Genomic DNA, 17259 nt, shown 5'->3' on the forward strand with positions numbered 1-17259 from the left:
GGTTGTGAGTATTGTCCGAGGCTCTAAGAGCCATTTTAATCTCAGCCTCGCGGGTGGTATTGCAGCTCGTGTCTTCAAGACCGCACATCATTTTAGGCTGGTGGGTCTTCATTGGGCTTTCCCCACTCAGGAGCAATTCTGAAACAAGGCAGAACCAAAAAAAGAATGAAATGGTATCAGCGTTTCTGAAGAAGGGGTGAGCTGCAGATGAACCAGGTGGGTGTGCCCAGAGATCTGAAAAGCCCTCCAGCTTGCAGGGGAGCCACCTGCCCACTGCCAGAGGGCCAGAGGCAAATGTGTTGTGGCCTGTACTTCCTTAAACCAGTAGCTCCTTGGAGAGGGGATTGTAACTTTAATATTCCTTATTGTTATGAATTTTAGAAACCACGATTTGCTTTTTGAAATGGCCAAGGTCCTTTTCTCCAAACCTTCCCCACCTTCGGCCCCTTTCTCCATCTTTCTGTGTCTTCTCTCAACAAAAACAAAAATAAAACCTAGCAACAAAATATTTTGACTTTGTAACCTTTCAGAGATGGTTTTGGTTTACAAAATCATGTTCTATATTTTGGGATAATAGAAATAACATTTCTTTGAACTGACCTGGGTGGACATAATTGAAGCTGACTCTAGAGCAAGGAATGAGACACTCCTCCACTAACCTCCCCGAATTCTAATCCTGAGAATTACCACTTCCTTTCAGGGCACAGGCAAGTGAAAATATCAATGTTCCTTTGAAGTAAAGAAGGTTCTATATGCAGGAACAGTGGTACAGAGTGGTGCAGGCACAGTTCCCTGTTTTTGGAAAAGTACACCAGATGGTGCCAAGGCAGCCACACATGGGCAAGGACCAGTTTTCATAAAGGATGTGACCTCAAAGAGTGAGACTGGAACTGGACCATCCTTGGTGCTCTGCCAGTTAGCCAGAGATGCAGACATTCCTGTTTCTGTGTGAGGGGAGCTTATTTAAAAGGAATCCTACTTAATTACTCTCTGAGAATAAGAACCATGAGCACCAATCAGTGGGTGTGCAAATGCACAGATCACTCATTTAGCCACATCTCAGAGGCCAAGGTGAGGGTGGCTGGCGAGGAGAAGGCAAGGATCCATCTGTAGCTTAGAAATGAACGAAGGTCAGCGTGGGACTGCTGGGCTCGTCTAGGACAGGAGAGACGACTTTGATGGGGAGGAGTTTGTAGACTTGAGGAAAGGCTTTCAACTTGGGAATAAGCAGTGAAAGGCCTTCCTGTAAGTGCCCCCGGGACAGGTAGAAGTTGGCACTAGGAGGTGTAGGGGTCCTTCTCACCCATTACACAGGAAGCACAAGGAACCTGTCAGAAAGCCACCTCATCCCGCATTTAGCCAGAGATTCTGTGCTCACCGGCTCCCCAGAGATGTGACTGCTGGTGCAGGCACCACGCTTAGCGTAGCCAGGTTTGAAAGGTCACACTCCCTGGGCACTTTCGACGTGAACCTGGGGTGGGGGTTTTTCCTCAGCACGAGGCAGTCCAGACCATCACTCAATCTTCTGCCTCCTAGACCAGGGCTCTGCTTCATGCAGGTGACCTTGGAAGAGTGAAGAGATTCAAAGCACAGCTTGAGTTCACCAGCTTCGTTGGCTGCTAAGGTTGAGCGTTAAGGAACAGTGCCCTCCATTTTCACTTTAGTACACTATGGATATCAGGCGGCAGTGTGTGGCACGAGACTCCCTGTGTGGGTAGCACAGTGGGAAGATGGTGCAGACAGACATAAAAAGTGCAGGGCAAGTGGCATCAGCAATTGTGATGAAGGAAAGGGGCTGTGGAGCCAGAACTCCAGGGTTCAGATTCCAGCTCCACCGCATACCAGCCGGTGAACTTGGACAAGTGTCTCAATTTCTCTGTGCTTTAGTTTCTTCAACTATAAAATGAAGATAATGATCCTAACCTCATAGGACTTTTGAGATTGGATGAGCAACCACAGGCATTTAGAACAGGATCTAAACACTAAAAAATGCCAGCTGTTGTTACCAGTGGCCCTTGAAGCCATCACCCCACCCCCTCTCCTAGGCAAGCACTCTACCCCTGAGCCACACCCCCAGCCCTTCTCCTGCCTCCTCATCCCAACCTGTTAGCAGCCTGACCTTGCACAACCTCTCTCCACTGCACTGACCTCTGAGAGCAAAGACTTGTCTTTTCCTTCTCTCAGTCTTCTCAATACCTTGTGCACTGCTTTGAGGTTATTGCTGAATGATTCAAGTAAAATGTTCTCCATCAGAAAAAGATAAAGATCCATTGGCAGAAATAGCTGTACCCCAAGTCATAGACCCAGGCTGCAGCTGGCATGGCAGCCAAGCCTTTCTCTCAGCCCTCTGGAAGTCCTCAGCTTGATTTATTTTTGGATTGTGTCTCTAGAATATGTCAAAATAGCTTTTCCTGCACAAGGCAAATGATTCCTACCCCCAGATCCTGGAGCCAATCTGAGGCTTCGCTGTGGCCCCTTTTGGCACCACATTCTTGCAGCGTGTGGAGGAGGAAGCGTTGAAAAGCACATTTGTTAGAGCTGGGAGCGTGCTGCCATCAAGCACTTTTTGGCCTCAAAGGCTGGTTGCCTGTAGAATGGGTTATTACTTCAGGTCAGTTAAATGCTGGGGCAGAGGACGTTCCAGTAATACTCCAGACAGAAGCAGAAGTGCAGGGAAGAAAACATGGTAGCGTCTCCGAGGGTGACTCAGTCTGATTGAGAAATCGGATCCCATTTGTTCTTCCAAACTGATAGTTTAAGTAACCGAAACCACAGATGGCCAGTTGTAGCGAGATTTGTGGCACAAGGCTTATGAGGTCTTTGTGCAACCTCAGGAAATCATGTTACCTCTGGAATCTGGTGTCCTCCTTCATCCAGCCAAGATTTGAACTAGGCCTCTTTAGCCCCAGGTCTGCATCCAGGTCAATCAGGAGGTTCCTTCACCGGCTGTCTCCACTTAGCATGCTATTTGGGAAATGGGCCACTAGAGGCCACTAAGAATACAGTTTAGCCTCACAGCTTCTTCAAAAGGCAGAAGCCTGCCAACGCCTTTCATGATTTTACTAAGCCATGCCTGCCACTCCTTGTATGTGGAAAACCAGCAACTGCTCAGATTGTGGGAGACTAGAACGGAGATGTCAGCCTGGCCCAGGAGCTTACGGAAGCACTGTCAGCACAGGTTGACCAGCCCTCTGTCCTGTCTATTGGACCTGGTGGAGGAGAAGCCTTCCTTCCATGTGTGGTAGGGTTGGAGGAGCCCTGAGACCAGGGCCTGGGCCTGCAGCCTGCCTTTTAAAGAGCTGGAACCCTAGAGGAAAAGAAAGTATTTCATGGTCTGCAGATAACTCATAGTTTTCTCTTATTCCCCCAAACCAACCACGGAGGTTGGCATTATTATGCTTATTTCTAGATAAGCAAACTGAGGACCCAGGGTACAAAGCCTTGCACAGAATGAATGAATGGATGGAACAGTGGGCCCAGGGGCTGCATGGCTCATAAAAGGCAGAACTAGGACTTGAACTTGGGGACTTCTGATTACAAGTTCAGCTCTTTTTGTTATCTCTACATTTGGCATATAGAGGAAGATGAGTTAATGAAAGAGAATCTGACTCCCAGGCTGAGCTGTCCCAACTGACTGCTCTCCTGGGGCATTCTCAGGACCCAGGGAGGGGAGGGGCCCACAGGACCCTAAACAGTATGTTGATTGGGTCATACCTCAGCACTCAGCTCATCTCACAGAAATCGCTTTCCTCTCTGTGAGAATCTGGCCACAACTCCATGAAGAGCTGCCACCTCACAGACCTTGTACGGCAGGAGTTGCAGGGGAGGAGAGAGGACTAATATTTCTACTTCCTTGTTATTCTGATGAGGAAAAGGACCATTTCATGTTCACTGTACAGGAAAAGCCTCCAAGGGAAAGGAAATCCAAAGTTTACAATTGTCTTTTTGGCAATATTTTTGAGAGAAGATGTTCCCTTTGTCCCTTCCTTGTTTGTTTTTCTTTCTTTTTGTGATACTGGGGATTGAACCCAGGGTACTTTACCACTGAGCCACATCCCCAAACCCTTTTAAAATTTTTTTTTATTTTAAGACAGGGTCTCATTGAGTTTCTTGGGGCCTCACTAAGTTGCTGAGGCTGGCTGTGAACTCGCAATCCTCCTGCCTCAGCCTCCTGAGAGTTGCTGGGATTACTGGCGTGCACCACCTGAAGGCTGCGATTCCTCTTAAAAAGCATGTGTGATGCTGTATATGATCCACCCAGAGCAGGGGAGGGACTTGGGTCTGAGGACTCGGGCGGTGCCAGCACCTTACCTGCACTATTCCATTTAACCCCCTCCGAGGACCATGAAGAAGGCAGTACATTGCCCATTTCAGAGGAAGGCTCTTCATCCCTTGGCTGGGCGTTGGCAGACTGAACTTCAGTCATGAGGTCTGCTTTGTCCCTCTGCCACTCTAAACTCCCACTGGAATGGTTTCCTTGTTTTTTGTACCCCTCTCCCTGTAGCTCAAAGAATACAGAAGCTTTTTCAGTCAGATCTGGTCACCTGACTTTCCCCAGCCTTCATTATTCCATCTGTAGAATGGGAGGTCCAAATTCATGCTAACCCCCTCTGGTCGAAACTTATTGATTTTATGATAGTTTTTGTCTTCCAGGGAGCTTTGAGCACTTCCTTATCTACATGGAATCTCATACCAACTCTTGAAAGGTTGGTACAATGAGTATATGGTCCCCATTATGTGTGTGTGTGCAAGCACGTATGGTGCTGTGGTTGAACCCAGTACATGCACGTGCTAAGCAAGTATTCTACCACTGAACTACATGCCTGGCCCTCGTACCACCTTTTTAAGCTGGGGAACCTCAGAACAGATACCAATGAGACAGTGTGGAGAGAACCCCACACTCTGCCCCCAGGCAGGCCAGCAGCTCTGAGGGACTGTCAACAGCCGCTCCCCCGAAGCCTGACACCTGAGCTTCTACCAGGCTCTGATAGAATTATCAGAGAACTGGGGAACAAATACCTCCCGTAATCAGGGCAACTGTTCTTAGCAGAGGTGGAGGAAGCAGGCCGTGAAGTGTGTCTGATGAGCTCCTCTCTGGTGCAAGGCCAGAGCTAATAAACCCAGGGAAATCACGCAGGCGGCTGGAGATGCGAGCAGGCACGCCCCAGGGCAGGGCCATTGGGACCTCAGCTTCCACACAAAGCCAGCCTCGTGGCATTTCATGCATGTTTCAGTTACCTTTGGCAGTCAGGCAAGCAAATACAGGCAGCTTGGCATGAAAATGAATTTAGAGCTTAAAAAATGAGCCTTTCATCCTTGGTGGCCACAGGAGATGTAAAGGAGCAGTGGTGACAGAGAATCAGGTCTGGGGTGAAATGACAGGCCCCCACCTCTCCCTGCACCACACATACCCGTCACCTGAGAGAGGGAGTGCAGAGTCTGTGGCCAAGGTAGACCCTCAGGCAGGCAGCTGGGTCAGGGCAGAGATGGATGAGTTCCAGGAACATGACTGGTTGAGAGGCCTGCGCCTCGCCTGGGCCTGAGCATGCCAATCAGACGGCATTTCGAGGTTGGCAGTTAGGGAGGGGCCTCATTTGCTTTTAAGCTTCTGAAGAAATGTGAGGACTCATGTTCCATTTCCTTAGATGCTTGAATAAGGGCAATGGACTTACATGGACTGGAGAGAGAGTGCAGGAGGCCTCAGAGCCTACTGGCTGAGTGGGGGTGATATTCAATCAAATTAGGGGCTGGCGATGTGACTCCATGGTCAAGCACCTGCCTATCACGCACAAGGCCCTGAGGTCAATCCCCAGCACCACGAGAAAGAGAAAGGAAATTAAATCCAGCAACAAGAGGGAGGCTGAGGCTAGGAAAGGCCAGGGCTGAAGGACCAAGGTAAGACCCAGCCCCTGCCTGCTAAGAGGGAAAGGACAGAAACAAATATGGAGGAGAAGACTTGTGGATGTCATAGGAGAAACTCATTCACATGGGAGGAATCTAGGCTAGCTTCTTGGAAGAAATGGCACCTAAAAGATGGGTAGGATTTGGACCAGGCAGAGAGGCGAGGCCAGGGCAACTGAGCTGGTTGATATGAAGCCTGATGACGGCAGGGGTGAAGAAACGGAAGGCGGTCACTTTGGCCTTGATTGCCAGAGCCCCGGAGATGGCACATTCATGTCAATCAGCCAAAGTCAAAGTGACCATCTCTCCTTGAAGGACTCGAAGTGAAGGAAGGATGCTCTGGACTCTGACTCTAATCCCAGAACTTATAAGCTTATACTGCCAATCGCTCCATATGGGCCAAACAGCCCTGGTGAATGTCTTTCCCTCTGTCTTCCATTTCCAGATCGAGGTGAGCTGGGCTCTCTTTTAAAGTCCTTTGCATCAGTGAGATCTATAATTCATGACTAACAATACCAAGCTAAAAACTGGATTAAACTCTGAGGCAGGAGTCTTAGGGCGGGTGGCAGGCTGTGGTGTCCAGAGTCAGACAGAGTGAAAGTGGGAGGGTCAAGGCCCAGAGCACAGGCCCCATGGCACTGAATATGCCCTACAGACTTGTAGGGGCCTGGGCCACGTTAGCAGAGACCGGGGTTCCTGGTGAGGGTCCTGAGTGGGGCCATGGAGCGGAGGTGGTACCCTGAGGACCGTGGAAGGCGCTCGCATGGTGTCTGCAGACGGGCCTTTGGACCCACGTAGTCAGTTTGCACCCTGTCTCTGCCACTGAACTGTGAGAGTCTGGGCAAGTTAGTCGTCTGCAGGGCAAGTTAAGTTACTGAACCACCTTGGACCTTAGTTTCCTCATATGAAAAAATGCAGCAAATACCACCCATTCTTCTACAACTTTCCCAGAACATCAACTCAAAATGGGGACCCTAATTCCTAACGGGACTGAGCTCCTACAGCGGCTGCGTCTTTCTCATCCCTCTACCCTAGTAGTGAGCTGGCACAGCTGAGGCACAGAGGAGTAAGGTTTGTTAAATGGACAACAGCATCGCAGGGTTCTTGTAGGGATTAAGTGTCTGATGGCTGTTAAGTTCTTGCTGTGGTGCTTATTACGTGGCAGGTCCTCCGTAAATAAGATAAATAGGTAAGAATCTCTTCCCTCCTCTGAGGTACTGGCTGGGAGGTCCAGAGAATTTCAACCTGATAGTTGTCAAACAAGGATTCAACGGCTTAATTCATAATCAATGCCAAACAAATGTTCTCTGGATGAAGGATCGATGAGGTACGTGTGGTGGCAGAGACCCAGGCCTTGTGTGGGACTGGAGGATAGAGGCTGAGGGGCCTCATGAAGGACTGACTATGTTTCCAAGGGCAAGGGTGGACTTTTCATTTAGTCACTTGCCAAATCAGGTACCTGCTATTTGTTAACTGTGTGCTGTCCCAGGGGCTGTGGATGCAAAGGGTACTAAGATGAAGTCCTTGTCTGCATCCGGGAAACAGGCAGGAAGGCTGCTGTGAAGAAAACCCACGGAAGGCCAAGGGGTAGGAGTGACCAGATGAGATGTTAGGTAGTGTGCCAGGGAAGCTTCTGTGAGGAGGGGGGCTTTGGGGAGAGCCCTGAGGGACCCCGGGGAGGCTTCCAGCCTAAGGGAACAGCAGGTACACAGGCTCTGAGACAGGGGTCGGCAGGGACCGTGAAGAGGCCATTGTGGGTGCAATGGAGTCACTGAGGGGAAAAGGGCGATGGGAGCGGAGGGAAAGGCCTGTAGCTCAGTCCTTTTTCCACAGAGCCAGATGAGAGCCAGGGGAGGGTCTTGGGCAGAGGAGTGACGCCCTGCCTTTGGCTTTCAGTGGACTCTCTTCTCGTTGTGAAGGGCCCACTCTCGAGACTGCAGGAGCAGGTAAGCCTCGCTCATCTGGAAAAGTACCAATGCCTGGAAGGAAGAGAAACAGGCGCAGTAAGAGTGGGGGCCAGTGTCCCTGGGCTGCTGGTGGACACTGGGGCAGGGCAGGGCAGGGTGGGGTGGGTCCTAGGGGAGGAAAGCCCCTTGGGCTGGCAGCAGCAGGAGAGCCCTGGCTTCCCTTTGCCCAGATGAATTTGGACTGAGCTAGCTGGACTGACCTGGGAAGGGGCGTGGGTTCTGGTGGGGACACTGGTCACCCAGGGAGGCTGCCACCCTTCCAGGAGGAGTGAGGGGTGGGAGGCGTGGAGAATCCCATGGCTCATCCTTGCCTCTATCCCAACAGAACATGGCTTCTCCCCACCCCTTTGGAAGCAGGTCTTCACTGTTCTCGTGTACCTGACCTTGCTGTTACTAGCAGAGTTTGTAATTGAAGAACCAGGTGACCTTGATTCCATCACTCCCCTTCACTCAGCTTTTCAGCAAAAGAAGGGGTTTAACCTAGATGGTCCCACCAAGCCCCTTCTAGTATTTCTGTTAATGGATGGAATCAGACACTGCATCTCCCCTTCCTCCTTAGTGCCATGGTGGTGTCAAGTTCCTGTCATGTCCTCTATCTTTACTTCTCTCCTGGGGTGTATAGCGGTTCGGGGTGTTTACTGCACAAGAACACCCAGTGAAGGGGTTGGGGGGCCTCAAATCTGACCCACACTCTGCCCAGTAAGTCATGTACCCTACCTGGCTCAAGGCTGTATTTATCCAGAGCAAAGGATGCCTTTTTCTAGTGTGTTCTAAGGCACAATATAAGTGGCCCCCACTTCCTGTCCCTTGTCTGCTCCCACTTCCACTCCTCCCCATCCCTTTTCTTCCATCGCCTCCTCCAGCGGGGCAGATCAGGGGGCAGCGTTTACACCAAGTGCCTGATGGGGAGGAGGACAGCAGCTGCCTCTTCTGTGAGGAGCTCTGCCCACAAGGCCCGCCGTGCTTTTCCTCTCCTTATCGATGCTGAGAGTTGCCTCTCAAAATTGCTCTGCCGTCATTAACACCAAGGATTAGGTCAGATGAGAGCGTGTTTGCAGTCTTGGATGGCAAAGGCAAACCGCTGATGCTGATGATTCCAGATCTTCTGGGCATGGCCCATTCCGTGCTTGCAGTTCTTAATCAGAGGGACAAGCGGCGGTTATGTGGTGGGTGGACCAGGGGCCAAGTTGGTTCTACTCTGGCTGCCAGGCCCAGACAGCATGTCTGCAGCACCTGCTGGCCTGCCTGCTGGCTAGCTCGGACGTCACAGGTGACCACAGATGCTTGGCACTCTTGTATCTCAGAGGAGAAATAACCCGTCCAGGGGCAACGCCCACTAGCAATCTACTTGAGCGAGTTCCAGGAGCACTGCTCCCTGGGCTGGTGAGCAAGTTTTACTTCTGGGGCTACTCATTGGCCATGCACCCAGGGGTGCCTTTCAAACCCTTCTTCAGGGGTCCCTTCGGGAGAGGCTGGAGAAGGCTATGACCTTGAGGCACAGCCACTGGCCTCCATTCTGCCTCCACCAACCCTCCCTTTCTACTCCAGCTACACCGAGATTCCCAAGCACAGCTCTCTGGCCCTTCATCATCCGGATCCCCTGGCAGGAATGCCTGCTCAGCCGTTTCCTGAGGGCAGAAGTTCGTGGTCAGGGCCTGGCCCATCCCCTCAGCTTTCACTTTTACCACCACACTGTGTTCCAGTCCCACATCAGACTGCCAGCACCTTTGTTCTTTGCCTGAGGTTTTCCCTGGCTTCTGGAACCTGAGTTGCCATTCTGTGCTGGTCAGGCCAGGAGGGCCAGGAAATCGATGCCCTCCAGAAGCAGCCCTCAGCCTCTGAGGCAATGGCTGGCTCGCCCACCCCTTGGGTGGGTAGTCTGTCCTACAGTTGCCTCAGTGGGAATGAGCACTGGTTGTCTGTGGCGATAACTGATTCAAGGCACTGTCTGCTGGCTGCTGCATGGCCCATCTCCCTGTCACGCTCCCCATGTCGCCTCTTCCCAAATAAACTACTCACTGCAATCTTTGTCTCAGGGGCTGCTTCTGGGGCAAACAGACACGTCCATCTCAACACCAGTTTTCCTCCCCTGCTCTGGTTCCTGCTCCTGCAGGGCTGTTGGTCACTCTCCTCTGTTCTCAGGACCCTGTATGCCAACCTCAGCAGCACTCCCCAGGCCACACTGTGGCTTATCTGTCTGCGTGTCCTAGGACACCACAAACCTGGGACTTTTAGGGACAGACACTATGTTCTTTCTGCTTTTTTATTCCCTGGACCTAGAACAGCACCTGGCACAAAGCAGAGGCCCAATGCAGATTTTTGTTTTGCAAAGAGCCAGCAAAACCAAGAGGGAATGAAGTGACAGACACATTCCTGCTCTTTCTAGAAATAGACCCTAGGGGTGCTACTCCAAATGCTGTCACTTTACAAGGTTACTTGGCGGAACTTTAGTCTCATCCCTCACCTACTCAGCAACTTGCAATGGCTCCCTATTATCCACCCCCACCCCCAGGACCTCATTTCATGGGTGACTTTTAAGACCTTCCATTATCTGGTCCATCCTAAAAGCCTCTGATCCAGTGTCAGGCTTTGGTCTCAGCTGCCTGGGTGCAGCCAGTTCACAGCTGAGTGATATGGGCAAGTGACTCAGCCTCTCTGAACACTAGTTTCCTTATTTATAAAGTGTGAATAATGATAGTAATTTTGAGAATTTAAAATCACACATGGTCCTTGTGAATAATCTACAAACCACTGAACTGTATACTTTAAGATGTTGATTTTATGGAACGTGAATAACATCTAAAAAAAAATTAAGCATGGTGTCCAGTTCTTTAAAAATTAAATGGTGGTAATCATCATTAATATTTCCCAAGTAGCCTTGCACCAGGCCAGGCCCACAGCAGGTGCTCAGTAAATACTCCAGGAATAAATGGAGAGCGTACCCCACAAGTATATTCCGCGCATTTATCTATACCAGGCTTATGAGGAGCGGGAACATAGAGATTCAGATCTGGCTTTTTTTCATCCCTGAAATTCATCCCTGGTGTTCTATGAAAGGAAAGGAGGGTAATACTGCCCTGGACAGGGATGGACTGGCCCTGGGGCTCACACCAAGCATGAGAGAAGGCACAGCTACCTAATGGCTACCTACTTCCAGGCACCTGGTGTTTCTTCTTCATCCAATCATTTGCAGAGTTGTGTGACTGTGTGTGTGTGTGCCCGTACATGTGCTTGGGCTGGGGATTGAATCCAGGGACACTTTACCACTGAGTTTAGCCTCCAGATCTTTTTATTTTTTATTTTGAGACAGGGTCTCACTAAGTTGCTTAGGGCCTGCCTAAATTTCTAAGGCTGGCTGCTAACTTGGGACCCTCCTGCCTCAACCTCCTGAGTCACTGGGATTACAGGTGAGGGCCACTGCACCCAGTGCAGAATTGTGTTTTTAAACACATTCATAAAAAGTTTTGGCAAATCACTTAAAAATATTTTTATTTTTGTGTAAGTCTATTAAATGATGTCAAATAAAAAATTAATTATTCTAAGAAAATATAGAACACACTGGAATAAAAACTTCACATTATGCTACACTTAATTCTGGTCTATTATTATGTAGAATAATAATTTTTAGAACTACATGGAAAACTTGTATACCTAGCCTGGTGTGGTGGCACTCGTCTGTAACCTCAGGGATGTGGGAGGTTGAGGCAGGAGGATCCCAAGTTGGAGGCCAGTCTGAGCAATTCAGCCTCACCCTGTCTAAAAAACAGGTAATAACAGTTCTAGGGATGTAGCTCAGAGATAGAGTGCCCCTGGGTTCAATTCCCACTATCAACAAAACAGAAGAAAAACAAAGGAAACCCCACCTTCACCACTATACTGTATTCCTACTGGTGGTTCAAACTGAATTTTGTAGTTTACTCTGAATTTAAATTTAAAATCAATAAAAATTAAAAAAAAAAAAAACTTAAAAAGGAAGAAATAAAACTTGAATATTCTCTGTGAAGGAAGAGCTTCAGGCCCAAATCCAAAATTAAGGTCTCCTGACCCACCTTCTCCCTGCTGCCCCAAGGAATCCCAAAGCCTTTGTCCCTCTCTGTCCCAGGTGGCAGAACAGCAGAGTCCAGCGGATTCTGAGCTACGGGTAAACAAAATCACTTGTCCCAGTAGAAGGAACGCATTCTTAGGCTTATCTTCTACTCTGGCTGTCCCTGATGTATTATGCTTATCTTCTATTCTGGCTGTATCTGATGTATACGGAATTGACTTCAAACAGGATATGGGCGCGTCCCCGCACAGTCCAGCTGCCAAAGGCAGGTCCAGAGGTGCGACGCTTCGGTCCTGCCTCAGACTCTTGGCCTCCTGTGCATCAGGTTTGGACAAGGTGGGGCGGTGGGCGCAGAAGTGGAGCTCCCTGTCAGCAGAGCTTAGACTGAGCCTGAGGAGGGGCCGCGGGTGGATTTCGTGAGGCAAGACTACGTGCGCAGTCTCTAGGAGACGTCTCAGCGCTGCCACCCCAGGCCCGGGAGGGCGGACTGGGACCGCGAGAGGCTCCCCTGGGCTGGGGGCCGCTGAAAGGCGCTCCAACTCTGTAGCTCCCTAGGGCAGGGCCTGGAGCCCCCCACACAGCAGGCGCTTTCTCGGTGGTGGCTGCACAGAAGCCGGGGAGCTCAGGCCATCCTCCCAGTCTAGTGGCAGAAGCTTCCAGACCCGGGGGCTGGCTCGGCCGTGTGGTCACGACGGGCGGGGGAGGAGAAGGGCGCTGGCGCATGGTTTAGGTGGCTGACTCCGCGAGGCCAGGGCCCGAGGGAACCGAGGTGGGATGGGGAAGCACCTACGAACCGCCCGAGGGCCCAAAGGCCCTAACTGGGAAATCAAGGCGCCCTCTCCCGGCACTGAGGTCCGCTCCCCACACACCTGCCCAGTAGAAAGTAAGTCCGCTTCTGGGAGAGACCCTGTGACCCTGTAACCCTGTAACCCAACCCGCCTTATGCACACGTTCCCCTCACCCCCGCCACCTGCCTGGACCCTTTTCAAACAGGCGCCCCTTGGCTCCCAAGACCCTCTCCCTCCCGCAGTACCGAGACCCTTGACCGAGATGGGGGACCCAAGCAGGTGAAGGCGCGCGCAACCCGGCCCATCTCTGGCTGTAGCTACCCATGCCCGCAAGATCTGGAGACGCGTCCCCACGCCCACCACGCACACAGACACACACAGGCTCACCCGCTCACACGCACTCACACCGCGCGCAGACCCCGCCCGCGGCCCCGCCCCGGCCCCTGCGGGCGGCCCCTCCGGCGCTCACGGCCCCGGCACGCAGCCCGCCCTGGGTGGCGGGAGGCGGCGGCTCCGGGCAGATTTGATTTTCCCGCAGTCCGGGCGCCCCGGAGCCGGAGCCCCAGCCGAGGAGGTGGCGCTCGCTGCCGCGTCCCAGCCCCGCCGCCGCCCGCGCGGAGATCCAGGGAGAGGCAGCGGCGCAGTCCGGGCGCTCGGGGCTCCGCGCTGCCCGCGCCCTGCCACCCCCGCCGCCCGCACCCCGCCACCCCCGCCGCCCGCACCCCCTCCCGCGCCGCGGTCCCCCACGACCCCCTCCCGGTCTCCTGCACCCTCCTGCCCCCGCCCACAGCCGCACGCCCCGCCACCCGCGCCCCTGTCTGCGACTCCGCGCGTCCCTCCCGGTGCCCTCTCCCCGGAGCCCCTCTCCGTCTCTCCCCGCTGCGCCCTGGCTCCCCGGGCTCCTGGCCCCTCTCCGCTGGGCCCCCAGCCTCGGCGCAGCGTCACCCGCGCCCCCTCCCCTCTCCGCGGCCCCCGCTCCCCCGCCCCCTTCCCTCTCACTTCCCACGCCCCCTCTTCGCGCTCTTCTCCTCCCCTGGCCGCCCAGCCCCGGCTCCGGAGTTGGGGGAGAGCCCAGGGCTCCAGTCGCTCGGAGGAGGCGTGAATCGCGCAGGAATTGACTAATTTGGGGTGGGGGGTTCGGTGGGGGATGGAGCAGCCCGAGGACATGGCGTCGCTGAGCGAGTTCGACTCCTTGGCGGGCAGCATCCCCGCCACCAAGGTGGAGATCACCGTGTCCTGCAGGTGAGCCGCCCGCTGGCCGGGTCCCCCTGCCCCGCCCCTGGACCTGAGCCCCGCGACCCCTGCCGCTGCGGCCCTCTCTCTGCGCGAGCCCCTTACCCAGAGTGTCCTCGCCTCCAGGATGCCCCCCATCCCACCCCGCCGGTCTGCCAAGAGCCCCTGCCCAGCTGTGGGTAGCGATGGCAGAATGGGAAGCCAGGCTGGGGTCCTAGCCCGGAAAGTTTGCACTCCAGGCTGTTGCTTCGAGGACAGCAGGAAGACATAGAAACGGGGGTCCAGGCACCCGAGTGGGGAAGGGGAGATACACCAGGGTCCCCGCTCAGGCTGCCTCTGACCGACACCTCCATAAATGGAGAAGTGAGAGATTTGCCCCATCCCTCGCAGGCATACCACCCTTCCCCTTCTTTGCTCCCTCGTGCCTCTCCTCCGGCGCTGCCCCAGCGTCCTTATCCTCTCCTCCCACCTCCTCACTGCCCTAGAACCCAGGATTCCAAAGCTTTCCTTCAGCTCAACAACAAGGAAAAAGGACCAGACTGACTCATTCATACTGAGGTGTGGATAACCCATAACAACTCGAAGTGACACCATTTAAAAAACAACAAAAAAATAATAACCTGGGTCAGAAACCTTAAGCCAAAGGCTTGGAACACCACGGTGAAATTTTAGAATGAGCAGGAGACGAGGAGGAGTATTTTTGTGGGCTACCACCCCCAAATCCTCCAGTCCTATCACACAGGGTTTGTGTTAACTTCCCTAAGAGCTGGGTCTCTCCCAGGTTCTTGTAGTTGTGGCGGTGGCTGCCCCAGGCAGTAAGAGGGTAGAGGTAGAGAAGGGGGATTTTTCCTAGTGCAGCCGCTCCATGGTTGGCTTAGAGTTACTGCCTTGCTGGGACAGTGAGAGGCACTGTGGCCCAGGCCCAGCCCACCTAGAGGTTCCACCAGTGTGGCATCCCCACCCCCAATAACCAATGGCATGGGAAGCTCTGGCTGCACCCTTGTTCCAAATCACCCATCCCATCTCCTATGTCACTATAGCCAGAGTGGCCCTGACCCATCCTTGTGGCCCCCCACCCCAGCCCTGCATTGCAAATTGAGATACTGATTGGCGAAGTGTAGGTAGAGCCGGAGACTCTGGTCTGGGGCTTGCCAGGGGGAGAGTCTCAGGGGACTTTCCTGAATTCTCAAAGGTGAGGGGAGTGAGGGCTGGTGAGGTAGAACAACGCAACACTCCTGCAGCCATGCCCTCCAGGGGGCTGCTGTGACAGCTTCCAGATGTCCCCACTACCTCCACAGCTGTCAGCTCATCTCCCAGGGCCTTTGCCTCTTGCCATTGCTGTGCTGGGGGATTCCAAATGGCCCATGAGCTCCAGTCTCACCTCCTCACCCATGAACACTTCCCCCTCCTGCATGTACAGCCCTTGGCCTTCAGTCTGCCCCTCGCCTCGGAGTCCTCCTGAGATCTTTCCCATCTCCAGGCCCTGGAACAGACTTTGTGTCCCCCATCCTGAAAAGCCCGGCCTTGTGCTCCCACTTGGAGGCATCCTCTCACCCGTTGGTTACGCAGCTCAAATCACTGCCTTCTGTGTTCCCTGGGCCCTGAGTACTCATACGTACTTGGGTACCTCAGGTGTGTGGATTTATCCCTGATGCAAAGCATCAGCCTGAGCATCGGAGGGCAGGGGTTCCCAACCTGCCTCCCTCACCTGAACCACCTCCCCAGTGGAGAGGAAAGGAGGCAGAAAGCAGAGGATAATGTGCTCGTGGAGTCACATCTTGTCATGGAACCTCTGATTCACTGCGTGGAGCAAACTTTAAGCCTCAGTTTCCCCATTTGTCAAGTCTGTATGTTCGTGGAGAAACCTTGCTCACAAAGGCAGCTCATTGCTTAGAACAGTGCCTGGCACATAGTAGGCCCAAGTGCTGTTGGTGGAACTAACTGGCAGGAGTAGAGGAGCGTGATGCACCCAGCATGGCGCATGTCAGTGCTCAGGAAGTAGCTACAGAGATCACTCAAGGCGATAACACTTGGTCCCTCCTGCCTGCTTTCTGGAAGTGGAGGTGTCCCGGGGATGCCAGTCTCTTGCATGAGAGGTACCTGGGATGCATCTGAGTTCCTGGAGTTTGTGGTTCTAGGCTTCATCCAGTGTCCATTCCCTCTTATGGGACACGATCTCTTGACCTGAGGAGGGCCTGACCAGGGCCCCGTTCCTGCTCTCCAAAAAGAGAGAGAATGGGGTCATGGGTTTTGGCAAGGAGAAATGAGGAGGGAGGAGTCATTTGGAACAGAGAAAAGGGGAAAAAAAATTCTTGGTGGCCTTGAAATTGTAGATCATCACTTTGCTTCACAGAGACCAACTATTCAGGTTCTAGAATGGAGAGAGACAGACAGGCAGACATAGGAAGAGGAAAAGGAGTGGAGAGGAGGAGGGAGAGATGCACAGAGTGGATTTCTCTAGCATATTCTTTACTCTGTGGTCACCTGCTAAAGGGTCAAGTCCCTCTCCCCTGCACCCTGTGGTCATCATCAGTGGGACCCAGGAGAGGAGGCTATGGGATGCCCCCTTGTGAGCATCTAGGTGACACCTGCTGAGTGTCAGGGAGCAGTAGAACAGGCAGAGGGGCTGGTGGGTGTGCACTCCAGGGGTTTAGAATGGGCATCTGGGGGACGGTGTTTCAGGGAAGGTATGAGTTGCCATCTCTAGTCCCCAGGAATCCCTCTCTCTGTTCCTTTCCCTCTCTGCTCTTTATAAATTCCTGCTTTCTGCTCAGTGCTGAGAGGAGGTCCTAAAGCGCCCCTAGCTAAGCAATGCTACCTGGTGTGGGGACTCACTCTGAGCCCCAGCACGGAGTCACCATGAGGCCCAGCCAAGTCTCTGCAGACAGCAGATGACCCTGGGATGGACTTGTTTGGGCCTTTGTTCAGGCAGAGAGCATCTCAGAATCAGCTCTAGTCCACTCCCAGACAATGATGTTTGTTCGACTTTGGTTGACTCCAGGCTGAAGATTAGAACGCCTTGGGTTATTTGGCACAGAGATTAAGAATGTGGAGCTAGGGATGTAGCTCAGTTTGTAGAGTGCTTACCTCGCATGCACAAGGCCCTGGGTTCAATCTCCAGCAACACACACACACACACACACACACACACACACACACACACAAAAGAATGTGGTTCCAGGCCGAGTGTGGTGGTGCACACCTGTAATCCCAGCAGCTCTAGAGGCTAAGGTAGGAGGATCACAAGTTTAAGACCAGCCTCAGCAACTTAGCAAGACCCTAAGCAACTTATTTAGTGAGATCCTGTCTCAAAATAAAAAAATAA

At 52.9% G+C, this 17259-nt stretch overlaps 1 protein-coding gene across 3 annotated transcripts in view; it reads left to right on the forward strand.

Moving 5' to 3' along the window:
- Positions 1-13182: 13182 nt before the first annotated feature.
- CPNE5 (copine 5) overlaps positions 13183-17259 on the forward strand; it is an 84021-nt gene continuing 79944 nt past the window's right edge. For all 3 annotated transcript variants that reach the window (XM_079148344.1, XM_079148345.1, XM_079148346.1), the window contains exon 1: positions 13183-13943. In XM_079148344.1, coding sequence (XP_079004470.1) covers positions 13849-13943 — 95 coding nt within the window. In that variant the 5' untranslated portion in view covers positions 13183-13848. The remainder of the gene's footprint in view (positions 13944-17259) is intronic.

The sequence above is a fragment of the Sciurus vulgaris genome, assembly GCF_902686455.1.
Source record: "Sciurus vulgaris genome assembly, chromosome: 7".
Lineage (NCBI taxonomy): Eukaryota > Metazoa > Chordata > Mammalia > Rodentia > Sciuridae > Sciurus > Sciurus vulgaris.